The 13,386-nt window shown below is 47.0% G+C and overlaps 1 protein-coding gene across 1 annotated transcript in view; it reads right to left on the bottom strand.

Annotated features, from left to right (window-relative positions):
• CCDC40 (coiled-coil domain 40 molecular ruler complex subunit) overlaps positions 1–13,386 on the bottom strand; it is a 44,580-nt gene that overhangs the window by 21,956 nt on the left and 9,238 nt on the right. Inside the window, exons 8-10 of the mRNA XM_055575305.1 lie at positions 7,950–8,107; positions 7,629–7,751; positions 4,477–4,598 (exon numbers count right to left, since the gene is read on the bottom strand). Of these exons, the coding sequence (XP_055431280.1) occupies positions 4,477–4,598; positions 7,629–7,751; positions 7,950–8,107 (403 nt within the window). The remainder of the gene's footprint in view (positions 1–4,476; positions 4,599–7,628; positions 7,752–7,949; positions 8,108–13,386) is intronic.

Raw genomic sequence — 13,386 nt, 5'->3', positions numbered from 1 at the left:
CTGAATAAAAATTATTTTTAAAAAGACACACTTGGGAATTCCCTGGTGGCCCAGTGGTTAAGATTCAGTGCTTTCATGCCATGGCCCAGGTTCAATCCCCCAGGGGGAACTAAGATCCCACAAGCCACACGGCATGGCCAAAAAGTAAAATAAACAAAAAATTTAAAAGACACACTTTAAAATTGTCCTTCATAGAGAACAGACTGGTAGTTGCCGAGCAGGGGAGGTCAGAGGAGAGATGAAGTGGGAGGTTGGGGTCAGCAGATATAAGCTTTTATAGAGAGAATGGATAAACAACAAATCCTAATATATAGCACAGGAAAACTGTATTTAATATCCTATAATAAACCATAATGGAAAATAATATTTTAAAAAGAATATATATATGTATAACAGAATCACTTTGCTGTACAGCAGAAATTACTACACTGTATGTAAATCAACTATACTTCAATAAAAAGATTAAAATGTCCTTGATTAACAGATACCAATAGAAAAAAAAAAAAACCATAAAGAACTGGTGGAGTCTAGAGTATGTCTGAAGCTTGACCCAATCCATCTGAGGATTAAGAGGGAACCTGCTGCAGGAGCTCAAGGTGATGAAGTGACCGATTAACACCTGGCAGAGGTGCTGAGCCCTGCCTGCTCCCTGGGTTTCCTGTCGGAAAGTATGGCAGAAGCAGAAACCCGGGCACAGGGGAACCTGTTTGTGTCCCTGACCCTGAGAGGGTCTAAATTCTAGCCAGGGTATCCTCCCTAACCCCAGGTGAGCCCAGTATAGTCTTGGAATTTTCTGACTTGTTCTGAGATGTTTCACATGGGAATGACCGGTTTGCTTTTTTTTTTTTTAACTTTTATTTTCTTTGGAGTACAGCTGATTAACAATGTTGTGATAGTTTCAGGTGGGCAGCGAAGGGACTCACTCAGCCATCCGCATACATGTAAGTATCCATTTCCCCCCTGAACTTCCCTCCCGTGCAGGCTGCCACATAACATTGAGCAGAGTTCCCTATGCTATGTAGTAGGACCTTGGTGGCTGTCCATTTTAAATGCAGGAGTGTGTACATGTCGATCCCAAACTCCCTAACTAGGCTCGTGGGCTTTGCAGGTGTGACTCTCAGTGTTTGCCAAAGCCTCGTCATAAATCTGTGGTTGGGACCCCTCCTGATGGGACTTTGCCACTAATGGTAAAGAGTTGGTGGGAATCTTGTCTTTCACGTCTTGCTGTAGCGGAGACCCATGTGATCTCAGGTCACCCGCTGGGTCCTAATTGACACGACATGTCCACGAGTCCCAGGGAGCGAGGGCCACTTGGCCTCCCCAAGTGGGAAGGGGGGATGTGACACGGTGTGTCATGAGGGCAACCCCAAGGGCCTTGCCCATGTCCTGTGTCTGCCCTGTGTTAACCAGCTGCTCTCTGTGCCTGTGGCAGCCCCAGGTGTCCAGAGCTGCAGGCCTCCCTGGGCTTGGGGGACGTCGGCGGTGGTGGGGTACCACCTGCCAGACCCCGGGCCTGACGGAGGCCAGCCGGCGCTGAGGAGGCAGTCCCTGCCTCCAAGTCCCACACCACCTTCCACCTCCCTTTCTTCTCCCACAGCTAAGGCACGTCCTCAGCGCCCAGACAGCTCCCAGGAGGGTCGGGGGCAGGGGGGTGTCTAGTTTCATGTCCATCGTCTGGACCATCAGCCAGGAAATCACTGTTTTTGTTCATTTTCTAAAATGGTCTACACACTACGAGCTGGTATTTGGTACTTTAGTTCAGCTGCTGAACTGGCCTGGAAGTCCCAAGTGATGCAATGTTCTGTTTTTGCAACACCTTGACTTTGGTTAAACAGTCTCAGATTCCCTCCTTCACACCTATCTGGATGTAGCGCAGCAATCACAGTTCACAATTCTCTTAGCGTCCTGTGCGGTCAACAGGTTTGAAAGGAGGCCTCCCTGCTCCATGGCTGACGTATCTGGGGTCGCAGGAAGGCCAGCTGAGGCAGAACTAGTGCCCTATGACTTGTTGTTAGGGGAGGTGTGCGTTGCTAAAATGAACATTCAATGGGTGCCTGTTATAAACACATGATGTCATTTTTCTCATCAATGAGATCAGCACAGTCCAACATGTGCTCCGTTGTCAGGGAGGGGACTTTGGAACACTGCTGGGGGAGGTGTTATCGTCTCAGCCCTCCTGGGAAATCTCTGTCCAGCCTGCTGAGTGCGTGCCCCGGAATCCAGAACTTCCCGGCTTGATAGGGAACATAATTATACAGAATGATATAGACTATAATAGCCCTGGATGTGACTCTGTACAGCAACACTGTGACGGGAAAGGCATGTAGATAACCTTGAGTCCATCAGAGGGTATGTGGCAGGAAAAGAAGGGACAAACAACCAGTATGTTTTGGAAGATCTCCAGGACACCCAGCAGAATGAAAAGAGCAAGGCACAGAACACAGCACAAAAGGGAAAGTGAAGAAGGTGAATTTGAGTAGTTTCTTTTGCTATTGTGGATGACCTAGGGATGGAGACCCAGGAAACCAGGAGGAGTGTGTGTGTGGAAAGGGGCAGCAGGTCATGGAGGACACGGGCGTATTCACCTCAATGAATATGAGTCTACATAGTTTAGACCAAGTCACTGTGTTATCTATTCAAAATACTGAATTTCAAAACAAGAAAAAAGAAAAGGAGTAACCGTCAAGCCATGCCTCAGAGGACAGGTAGGAACAGCCGGTGGGAGTGGAGGGGACAAGGTCAGGAGGAGGATTGTAGGGGGACATCCAGGTTAGTCCTAGAGACACAGAGTGCTGGCCTAAGCGCAGGGTGTCCCCCTGAACTCTGGAGGTCCCTGTGTGGGGGAGTCCACAAGCCATGAGACTCTCAGCCTTGACCTTACTCAAGGTCAGTGTTAGGTAAGAGGCAAAAACTGCTCACTAGCTAAGGCAACTGCTCACTAGCTAAGGCCTCTGCTCACCAAACATGGGACAACTCTCAGTGGACAGACACAGTAGAAGCAGGCAGACCAGCAGCCCTGGGGGGCGCCGGGCAGGGGGCAGCCCAAGCCCACAGCCCTGAGACAGCCTGGTCCCTCCCTGCGTGTTCAATGGGAAGGCAGATTTTTAGCCAGACTTTGCCTGGATAATTCTATGATTCTCCCTTTGGCTTTCTTTTTTTTTTTAATTTATTTATTTATTTCAGATTTTAAACATGTATTCATTTCATTTTGGCTGTGCCAGAACTTTGTTGCTGAGTGGGTTTTCTCTAGTTGCGGAGAGTGGGGACTACTCTTTGCTGCAGCACATGGGCTTCTCATTGGGGTGGCTTCTCTTGTTGCGGAGCACGGGCTCTAGGTCACACGGGCATCAGTAGGTGTGGCTTGTGGGCTCTAGAGCACCCGCTAAATAGTTGTGGCACATGGGCTTAGCTGCCCTGAGGCACGTGGGATCTGCCCAGAGCAGAGATTGAACCCGTGTCCCCCGCACTGGGAGGAGGATTCTTAACCACTGGACCACCAGGGAAGGCCTCCCTTTGTCTTTCTATCATCGACTCAGGGAAGTGAAGAAAATGAGTATTTTTAGTCCAGCATTACCCACATAAATGTGGCTTGTTTTAAAAACAGTCATAGGTATATGCCTCCATTTTTGTTTTTCTTAATCACAAGACTGAGAAGGAACGTCTCTCCTAGATGTTGGGCTACCAGACGCCATGCCATGGGACTGGCAAAGCAACCCAATCCTTCCTCCCCATGGTCAGCAGGCCTCTCCTGGGCACAGCTCACTGCCAGGCTGCACGCTGAGGGCTGAGTTGAGCTACGATGCGTTCCCTCTAGGACCTGCTTCCACACCTGGGCCCCAAGCATCCTGTTGGTTAGGGGAACTAAGGCAATGGTAGAACCCCCAGGCTCCACCACCCCACCCAGGGTGCACGTCCAGCCCTCGCTAGAAGTGAGAGGGGAATGCCAGGCGGGGCCTCTTCCTTCCCTTTTCGGGGAGATTAAAGCGGGATTTTGGTTGGAACTCAGCCCTCGGCAGAACAATAGAGGAAGGGTGAAGTTTCTGCACACAGGTGGTGAAACTGCAAATCAAAGGGACACCTTTATCTCTCCAGGATAAATACCCCTTTTTCTTTCCCTCTCTCTCTCACTGCTTCTCCTTAATCCTCCCAGGAAATCTGAGCATGAAAGCTTTGCAGCTCCTGGTGCCACAGAAAGTTTGAAAGGATTTAAGAAACACTGAAATCTGGGTGAACAATAACGGGGGGTTTCAAGAACGGAAATTGGGGCCGCAGGGCTGCAGGTGCACCCCTTTGTCCCAGGAGAGCCGGGGATGGGCGCTCCGTGCTCGCCTGGGAGGAGGCGGGAGTGGAGTCCACTTTGCACCTGTCTCCGAGTTCCCACATGTCACGAGTTCTCCCACCGCTCCATCCAGGGCCCTGCCTGTGGCCCTGAGACGCCTGGCCCGCCTCTGTGGCAACCAGCAGGGCCGCCCGCACCTGAGCGCCTCCTGGATGGTCCTATGAGCCTCGTCGCGATGTTTCATGCCCACCAGGCTGGTGGCCCACTGCTGCAGGATGTGCTTCTTCTCCATGCTGATGGCCTCTATTTCCGTGCAGGCCTGCAGTGGACAGTCAAGGTTACGTGAACGTTGGTCTCACGTCATTAAGCTCAGATCCCCCAAAAGGACATCGGAGAGCCCCAAGCTTCCCAAATCGCCTTCCTTCTCTGTGACCCTAGCTTTTGTTTATATAGTTGCTGAGGCTACTCTCAGCAACAGAAGGACACACGTGAAATTAAACACGGCTCAAAAGGCCCATCCAGCACTTGCCTGAGCCTTGAGCCCCAGCCGTGACACGGGAACAATAACAGTACCCACATGCTGGGGCCATCAGATCAGGTGGGATGGTGCCTGGAGGCCCAGCACACTCAGCTCGACCCCAAGTGCTGGGTCTCGTGAATGTCCTTATGTGTCACTCAAGGGGAATCACTGCACTCCTAGCAGTCTGGCCTCGTGCTGATTCTTGGAAGGGGCATGGAGTGAGGGCTCGGGTGGGGCCCTCTTTGGGCCACGAGCATCTAGTGGAGATGCTGAGTCTGGTCAGCCTCTGCTCTTGCAGGACGTGCATGGCAGACACTGGAGGTCAGAGCGGCCTCGAACACTCACAGGGATGATAAGAGGGCAGAGCTGGATGTGAAAGGAAGCATTACACTGGGGAATCCCACTCCTGTCGTCAGGGCTTTAATAAATCATCTATTCATTACCATTATAGAGCATAAAGTGGTGTGAGTTAATTATACCATGACTGTTGAGACATTTCTGGATCTGGGTAAGTTATTAACTGAGAAGGCCGCTCTGTGCCATGGACCAGCTTGTGCACCAACAGTACCCGGCTGAGGCAGAAGGTGCCAAAACTGCTGGGCTCCTCCCCAGGCTGGGCTGAGTGGGGACGGTCAGCCAGGGGCAGGTGCCCTCCCACGGAGCTCCCCAATCTGCCAGACAAGGGCTTGTTGACCAAGGTACAGGCTGAGAGGTAAAGATTAGCTGAATTCAGTTTTTAGTCGGACACGACTGAAGTGACTTAGCAGCAGCAGCAGTTTTAAACACAGTCCGCATTAAAAAAACGTGTTCATTCTATGCAAATTAAAATATGTAAATAAGCAAAAAGAAAATAAAAATCATCCCATTATTTAAAGTTTACCATTTCTATCACCCTGATGTGTGTGTATGTTGTGTGTGTGCAATCACATTCTATTATTGTTTTATAACTTAGTATTTAAAAGTAGCATATTGTGAATGGGTTTCCATGTCAGCAAATATTTTATTGGTAGTCCTCTACTGTATGGATATATCATAATTTGTTTAACCAACGTCCTCTTCTTGGGACTTTCTTTGCTATCACACACAGCACTGTGCCCCAGGGACTCTCTATTCATTTTGTTCACTGAGTATTTAATGTACAAAAAGTTAATTTGCATGCCCATTTTCCCTGGAATGAAGGCTGAACAGTGATATTTTGGGAGAGTGTGCTAGGGGACGGGGTGGGTGCCCATGACACGTGGTGCAATATTGTCCTTGAATAAAGATCCTGATGAAGGCACGCTACACCCCCACTATCGGTGTAGAAGCCCTGCTTCCCTTGCCTTGCTCATCTTCGCCAACTTGGTTGGGAGAACCCCTGTCCTGCCCTTGTCTGTCATCAGTGTCTGTGGTGCACCTGCCATGGCCCCCACCTCCCCCCCCCGCCCCCTGGTTCTGGGTGCAGAAAGGCAGGAGGAACAAACGTGGGATGGCCCTGTCCTGGCAGGACACAGCCAGCAGGGAGCGGTGGGGGACACAGAAAGACGCAATGGAAGAAAAACGACAGTGTCGTGTGTGTGTGTGTGTGTGTGTGTGTGTGTGTGTGATCGTGCGTGGCAGATTCTGGATTGATTTTCAAAATCTCTTTACACCACCAAACTTACTGGTATTATGCTTAGAAAGCCCTCTCCAACCCAGGACTCTACAGATATTTCTTTTTCTTTCTTCTGGTATAGCTTCCCTCATTTCAATAGTTGATCCCATGTGGAATTTGTTTTAGCGTGTGGTATGAGGAAAAGATGTGATTTTTCCCCCCAAATGATTAACCAAATGTCCCAATACCACTGGGCGCATAACTCACTTGCTCTCCATTAATTTACAATCCATGAAATTTCTATTCAAACGTTTCCTTGAATCTGGGCTCTCTCACAGGCTCCCACAGCCTACCTGTCTGTCCCTGACTCCAGTAAATCATTATTTTAGCCACTTGGGCTTCATAGCATTTAATGTTAGGGGGGTATCCACCATCCTGGTTTGTCCTGGCCTCCCCTGGTGTTAGCCCAGAAAGTCTCATGTCTCAGGAAACCTGTCATTTCTGGGCAAACAGCCTTCATGAACTTTCCTCCCTGGACAATTCTCTGCTAGTCCTCTGAATTTATATTTTAGGTAAACTTAAGAATTGCTTTGTTAACTAAAGAGCTTCCCTCTGCCGAGATTCTGATGGGCATTCATTCTAGATTAAGTATACTCATGGGTTGGTGAGAACTGGGCACTTTCCCATGTGGACCCACATATGTTTGTTTGTTTGTTCGAGCCCACCCATTTGTCTTTCCTTCAGTGAAAGTGTGTTGTTTCTTTCATGCCGTCCCTGCACGTATGAAATAGATGGTGATTCACAGATTAAAAAGTGACAGCAATTTTGGTTTCCAGTGCCAGTCACTGAACTTGGCGTTGCATTGAGCCTGGGCTCTCTCTTACTTGCTATGGAATGGAGATGTGGGCACTGCCCAGGTGTGCCAGCAGTCCAGGCTGAGAATGGTTAGGGAAACTTCAGCTCTCCTTGAAAGAGGTCTGCTGTTGCTAAGAAGCTTGCTAAGGATGTTCCAGCAAGCAGGACGGAATGTCCCAGCTCCTGGGACATCTTCTAGTCTATCACTGCTACGGTGAGAGTAAGAATATCGGCCATCAGTCAGCTGGTATCATCACCGTGGGTCAGTCAGGTGCTCTGAGATGCTTATGAGGACAGACAGATGTGCAGAGGGTGGGCCAGCTAACTGAGGGCTCAGTCAGTCTCTCAGCAGGCATGCAGGCACTTCCCGGGCACTGCCAGATGGTGTGGGTGATGCTTACCTCACTCACTGCTTTCCTGAGCATCTGAGTGTCTTTAGCCTGTGCGTGGTACTGGGCCTCAAACAGAGAGGTTTGTTCTTCCAGCTGGTTGGCTCGGGTGGTCAGCTGGTCCACGTGCAGGTCCTAGAAGGGCAGGGATAAGATGTATGGTGAGACGATAAGAGATAAGACGCATGGTTGGTCCCCACCAACCCAGACCCATGTCAGGGATCCCAGGCTGGACACGGCTCACCCAGGGCTGCGGTATTCAAACAGGGGCAAGGCTGATTGGGAAATCCAAGGGGTAGCCATCGTTACGTGGGCATCGTCTTTGCAGAATACCTGCTGTTTCTTCTCCAGCTCGGCCCGCATGCGCTGGGCTTCTGACTTCTTCACGACTTGTTTCATCACTTGGATGTCGTCACGCACGTCCTGGTCTATGTTCTGCATGTAGAAGAGATGCAGAGCCAGGGTCTCCATCTCGGTTTGCAGAGCTGCCACTGGGAAGAGAGGGGGAGGGTGTTCCAGCATCGCATACAGACCAACGCGGACGCAGCGCCCCTCCCCCCACTGTGGGATGGGCCTGAGAAACAGCCTTAAAACTACAAAGACCCGGACCATGCCATCAAAGACCTTACAGTCTATTAATAGGTGGAGAGACAGAATATATGACCAACCTAGACAGCATATTAAAAAGCAGAGACATTACTTTGCCAACAAAGGTCCGTCTAGTCAAGGCTATGGTTTTTCCAGTAGTCGTGTATGGATGTGAGAGTTAGACTATAAAGAAAGCTGAGCGCCGAAGAATTGATGCTTTTGAACTGTGGTGTTGGAGAAGACTCTTGAGAGTTCCTTGGACTGCAAGGAGATCCAACCAGTCCATTCTAAAGGAAGTCAGTCCTGAATATTCATTGAAGGACTGATGTTGAAGCTGAAACTCCAATACTTTGGCCACCTGATGCAAAGAACTGACTCATTGGAAAAGACCTTGATGCTGGGAAAGATTGAAGGCAAAAGGAGAAGGGGATGACACAGAGGATGAGATGGCTGGATGCTATCACCGACTCAATGGACATTAGTTTGAGTAAACTCCAGGAGTTGGTGATGGACAGGGAGGCCTGGCGTGCTGCAGTCCATGAGGTCGCAAAGAGTCGAACATAACTGAGCGACTGAACTGAACTGATGCCTATTAATTGCAACACGCCCTCCAACTCCCAGCACATGTTAGCGATTCTTCATGTCCAAGGATATTCTGAAACAGTGTCAAGGTTATGAGGCCTTGTGTAAATTTTACAGATTTCTTACCACATGGAGTTGGCAACGTCAGGTTCGGTCCTAAATCCCCTGGGAGAAAAACCAGCCTGAAGGGTGGGCTGAGCACCACTGAAGTATGGGTTCCTTGTAACAAAACTCTCATGAGATGGATTTATAAGCTAGAACATCAGCTTATTTAGGGAGATAGACTTCCACCAGTAAGTAACTGTTCACTGGTGTAGAGCGTTCCTTATTCAGTGCGTAGATCCAAACAGAAAATCGATTTATAGATCGAAAGGCTGCTGGGTGAATATCATATTAGAGTCAGGTGTTTCTTAAGGATGGACTTAAACTTGACAAACACATTTTTTTTAACTTCCAAGATGATTTAAAAACTCTAACACTAGAGAATTCTTTCGGTCCCATGCAGATAAGAATTATAGGGGAGAGGAACAGAGAGGGTACAGGGAAAAGAGGGGGGAGTTTTGTATAAAGAGTGGTTGCTGGGTGGACTGTAGGAGTGTATCTGGGGAGAGGGTCTTTAAAGAGGTCATTACGGTAAAATGAGGTCACTAGGGTGGGCCCAACGACTGGTGTCTTTAGGAGAAGAGGAGGTTAGGACACAGACACACAGTGGATGAGCCCCTGTGTGGACACAGGGGGATGATGACTGTCCACAAGCCCAGGAGATTGGCCTCAGGTAGAACCACCCTGCCAACACCTTGATCTTGTACATCTGGCCTCCAGAATTACAAGAAAGCAAACTTCTACTGTTCGAGTTGCCCAGCCTATGGCCCTTCGCTATGGCAGACAGCGCTGAATAACCCACCCTACCTGAATCAGGGAGCTTGCCCACCCTTCCTCCAGGGCACTCACTTCTTCCCCCTCTTTACTTCTTTCCTGGCTGAGTGACTGAGAGCCAATACTTCAAATTTTTTTTGTTTAAAAAAATTTTTATTCATTTATTTTATCTTTGCCTGCACTGGGTCTCCGTTGCTGCAAGCAGGCTTTCTCTAGTTGCAGTGAGCGGGGGCTGCGTTCTAGCTGCGGTGCTCGGGCTTCTCATTGCAGTGTGGCTTCTCTGTAGCGGAGCATGGGCTCTAGGGCCTGCGGGGTCAGTCGTTGTGGCTCAGGGACTAAGTTGCCCCACGGCATGTGGCATCTGCAGACCAGGGATAGAACCCATGTCCCCTGCATTGACAGGCAGATTCTTTACCGCTAGACCATCAGGGAAGTCCTCAAATATTCTTTTTAATTTGTATTATTTCAACATTAGTGAAATCAAGTCTGTTTTCACAGTATGAAGACCAGCTGTCCTTTTCCTTTTTGACTTGCCTGCTCATACCATCACCCCTTCTTCTATAGCAGGATAGTAGTCTTTTACCTATTAGGCTTTGAAGGGCCCTTCATGTAATAAGACAGGCTGGACAGAGTTTTGAAAAGCCCCCATGAGCTCTGCCCCTGGTGTCATTCCTGAGATCAGGTTGTGTTTTGTGGCAAAAAGGGTAATTATCAGACGGGCCTGACCTCAGCAGGTGAGCCCTCTAGAAGCAGAGTTTTCTTGACCTGGTGTCAGAAAAGGAAGTTGGAAAGATATGCAGGGTCAACAGGCTTTGCTTAGCATGAAATAGGAGTCTAAGTGTTCCTTTTTGGATGGTCAAATGAGCGAAAATACTTAGTGATTTTAAAGTGCAATCTGTACATTCAATTTGCAATAAATAGATTCCAGAATAAACTTCCTGGAACTCCCTACTCTGCACCATTGATCTATTTGCCCATTTTTTCCCCTTGAGCCATTTTGTTTCTATTGCTGTAGATTGATACAGTGCTTTGATACCTGTTGGGACAATATTCCCTCATTACCCTTCTTTTTCAAATTTTTTTGGATATTCTTACGCATTTAGTGTTCCAAGTGATCTTGAAAATCAATTTGTTGAGAATGGAGAGTTTTTAAGGTATTGCTCTGGAATAATTTCTAGCAAGCATTGATAAGGAGGAAAAAGCAAGGAACAGAGTGGTGGGCATAGTATACAGCTACTTGTGTAAAAAAAATAGAAAAAAATACCACACCTTTATAACTTTGCTTTTATATACAAAAATATCTTTAAAAGAATACACAAGAATCAATAATACCATTGTGACTCTGCAGAGGGGGCTGAACTGGGCCAGAGGGAGACTCCAGAGAGCTTCAAGTTCGTATTATTACTCCTCAAAAATAATAAATAACTATTTTAAATAAATTCAAGCTCACCCAAACATCCCATTGTGGATTTTAACTGGACTTGCAGTGAACTGCTTATTAATTTAGAGAAATAACATTTATATATTGTGCATCTGCCCATCCCATTACATGACTGTTGCATTTATTTAAATGTTTTATATCCTTTAGTAAAGTTTTTGTTTTTCTTCAGACAGGTTTGCTTGCTTCCTTTTATTTATTTATTTGGCTACGCTGGGTCTTCCTTGCTGTGTGTGGGCCTTTTCTAGTTGCGGTGTATGGGTTTCTCATTGTGATGGCTTCTCTTATTGCAGAGCACGGGCTTCAGGGCGTGTGGGCTCAGTCACTGTGGCACAGGCTTAGTTGCCCCAATGCATGTGGGATCTTCCAGGGCCAGGGATCTAACCCATGCCTCCTGCCTGGACAGATGGATTCTTAACACTGGACCGGTTCACTCGCTTCTTATTAGACTTATTCCTAAGTATTTTATGGCTGTTATAGCTATCATGGATGAGATTTTTACAATTACATTAATAATTCATAATTGGATATGACTGGTAGAAAAGAAAATTATAACTCTGGTATTCAGTTACTTTATAGATTTCTTATTACTTTTATTTGCTTCTTTTTCAACAGTAATCTTGAATCTTCTAGGTAAACAATCATACCATTGGTGGAGAATGAGTCTAATGACATCATATCCAGAATCTATACTTTGTTTATATTTCCTGTTTTCTTTCATAGCTGGAACGTCCAAAACAGTGTATCCTCATCTCATTCCTTACCTTAGCTATGATCACTCCAGGGCTTTCCACTGAGTAAAACTGTCTTATCAGTTGCTGATAAACACAAAGAAATTTCCTTCTACCCTAGTTTAGGATGAATAATGAGTTTTATTCAAACATCCACTGGGCATCCACCCAGAAAATCTTTTTGTTCTCTCTCCTTTAAGAAAAAAGTGCAATGAATCAGTAGATTTTTTAGTTTCAAATTATTCCAGAATTAAGCCCTTCTTCACTAGGAGCTATTTTTTTCTTTTCATATATTGCTAAACTTAATCTTTTGTTGCTGAGCACAAGTTTAATATTTGCTAATATTTTATTTAGGATTTTCATATCATGTAAGTAGGATCACTATGTTTTTGTACACTTGAAGCTTTTTCCAGTAAGGATTATACTGAGAATTATAAAACAAGCCTGGGAAGAATTCCCAAAATTTCCACCCTCTGGAGGGTTGAATAACATAGGGAATGTCTGGTTTTGTCCTGTCTGTAATCCTATGGCATTTCCCTCCCTTTACCTTTGGAATTTAAAAATTTCACCAACTATGTCTGGGCATGTTTATTTTTTCTTCCACCCACCTGGCCCTACATGAGTCTTTACACCTGAAAATTCATCTTTCTTGAACTCATGCAAATGTTTTCCTCTGATGTCATTGGTTAATGCCCCTAATCTCCTGGAATTTCTATGTTATGGATGCTGACTTTACCAGACCTACATCCATGTCTTTTATCTCTTTCTCAGAATGTCCATCACTTTGAGTTTTTGCTCTTAATTCTGGTTAGAATTCCTCACACTGGACTTTCAGTATACAAACTCAGTTGCTCAATTTTCAGCAGTGCTGATTTATCTATTTTGTACTTTTTTGGGGAGGGGGGATGATGATTCTATTTTTTAATTCTGAGTATCCTTTTCTCTAATAGTTGGTTTTCATTTGTCTGGTGAGATAGCTTCTAAAGTCTCACGTCAAACACCAGTTGGCACATGCTCAGTTTCAGAACCCGATGCTTGTCTGTGGAGAGGTCTGCTCTCCTGTCTGGGGATTGCTGCTGTGGACTCACACTTGGGTGTGAAGGTTACTGACTGGTGGGTTTCACCTCCCTCCCAGGTAAGGTGGGCAACCGTAGACACTGTCCAGAGGCAAAGGCCCATGTTTCACCTACAGGACAGGGCAGTGGCAGTACCTGGTGAGCAGGGCTGGGACCATCACCCAAATTCTTTAGTTCAAAGAAGGGAGAAATGGTGCTGTGAGGTGGGTTCTTGCTTGGTGGAACAAGCTCTGCTCCTGCTCCCTGGTGACCTCCAGAAAGGACACAGTGTCCATAAAGACAACTGGATCTCTCCAGAAGCCCATCTGCGCCTTGAGCCTCTGATGAGGGGTGCTGGTGGACACTGACTGCTCCTGTGTGGAGGGAGCAGGGGACCTGTGTCCTCTTTCAAACTGGTCTAACTTCTGTTATAACTGGAGGATGTGGCTCCACTGTTCTTGTGTGAGTGCCCTGCTCGTCTCTTTTTGGTGAAGTGAAGT

The sequence above is a fragment of the Bubalus kerabau genome, chromosome 4, assembly GCF_029407905.1.
Source record: "Bubalus kerabau isolate K-KA32 ecotype Philippines breed swamp buffalo chromosome 4, PCC_UOA_SB_1v2, whole genome shotgun sequence".
NCBI lineage: Eukaryota > Metazoa > Chordata > Mammalia > Artiodactyla > Bovidae > Bubalus > Bubalus kerabau.
The sequence above is the reverse complement of the archived record's forward strand: the minus strand, read 5'-3'. Positions and strand labels throughout refer to the sequence as shown.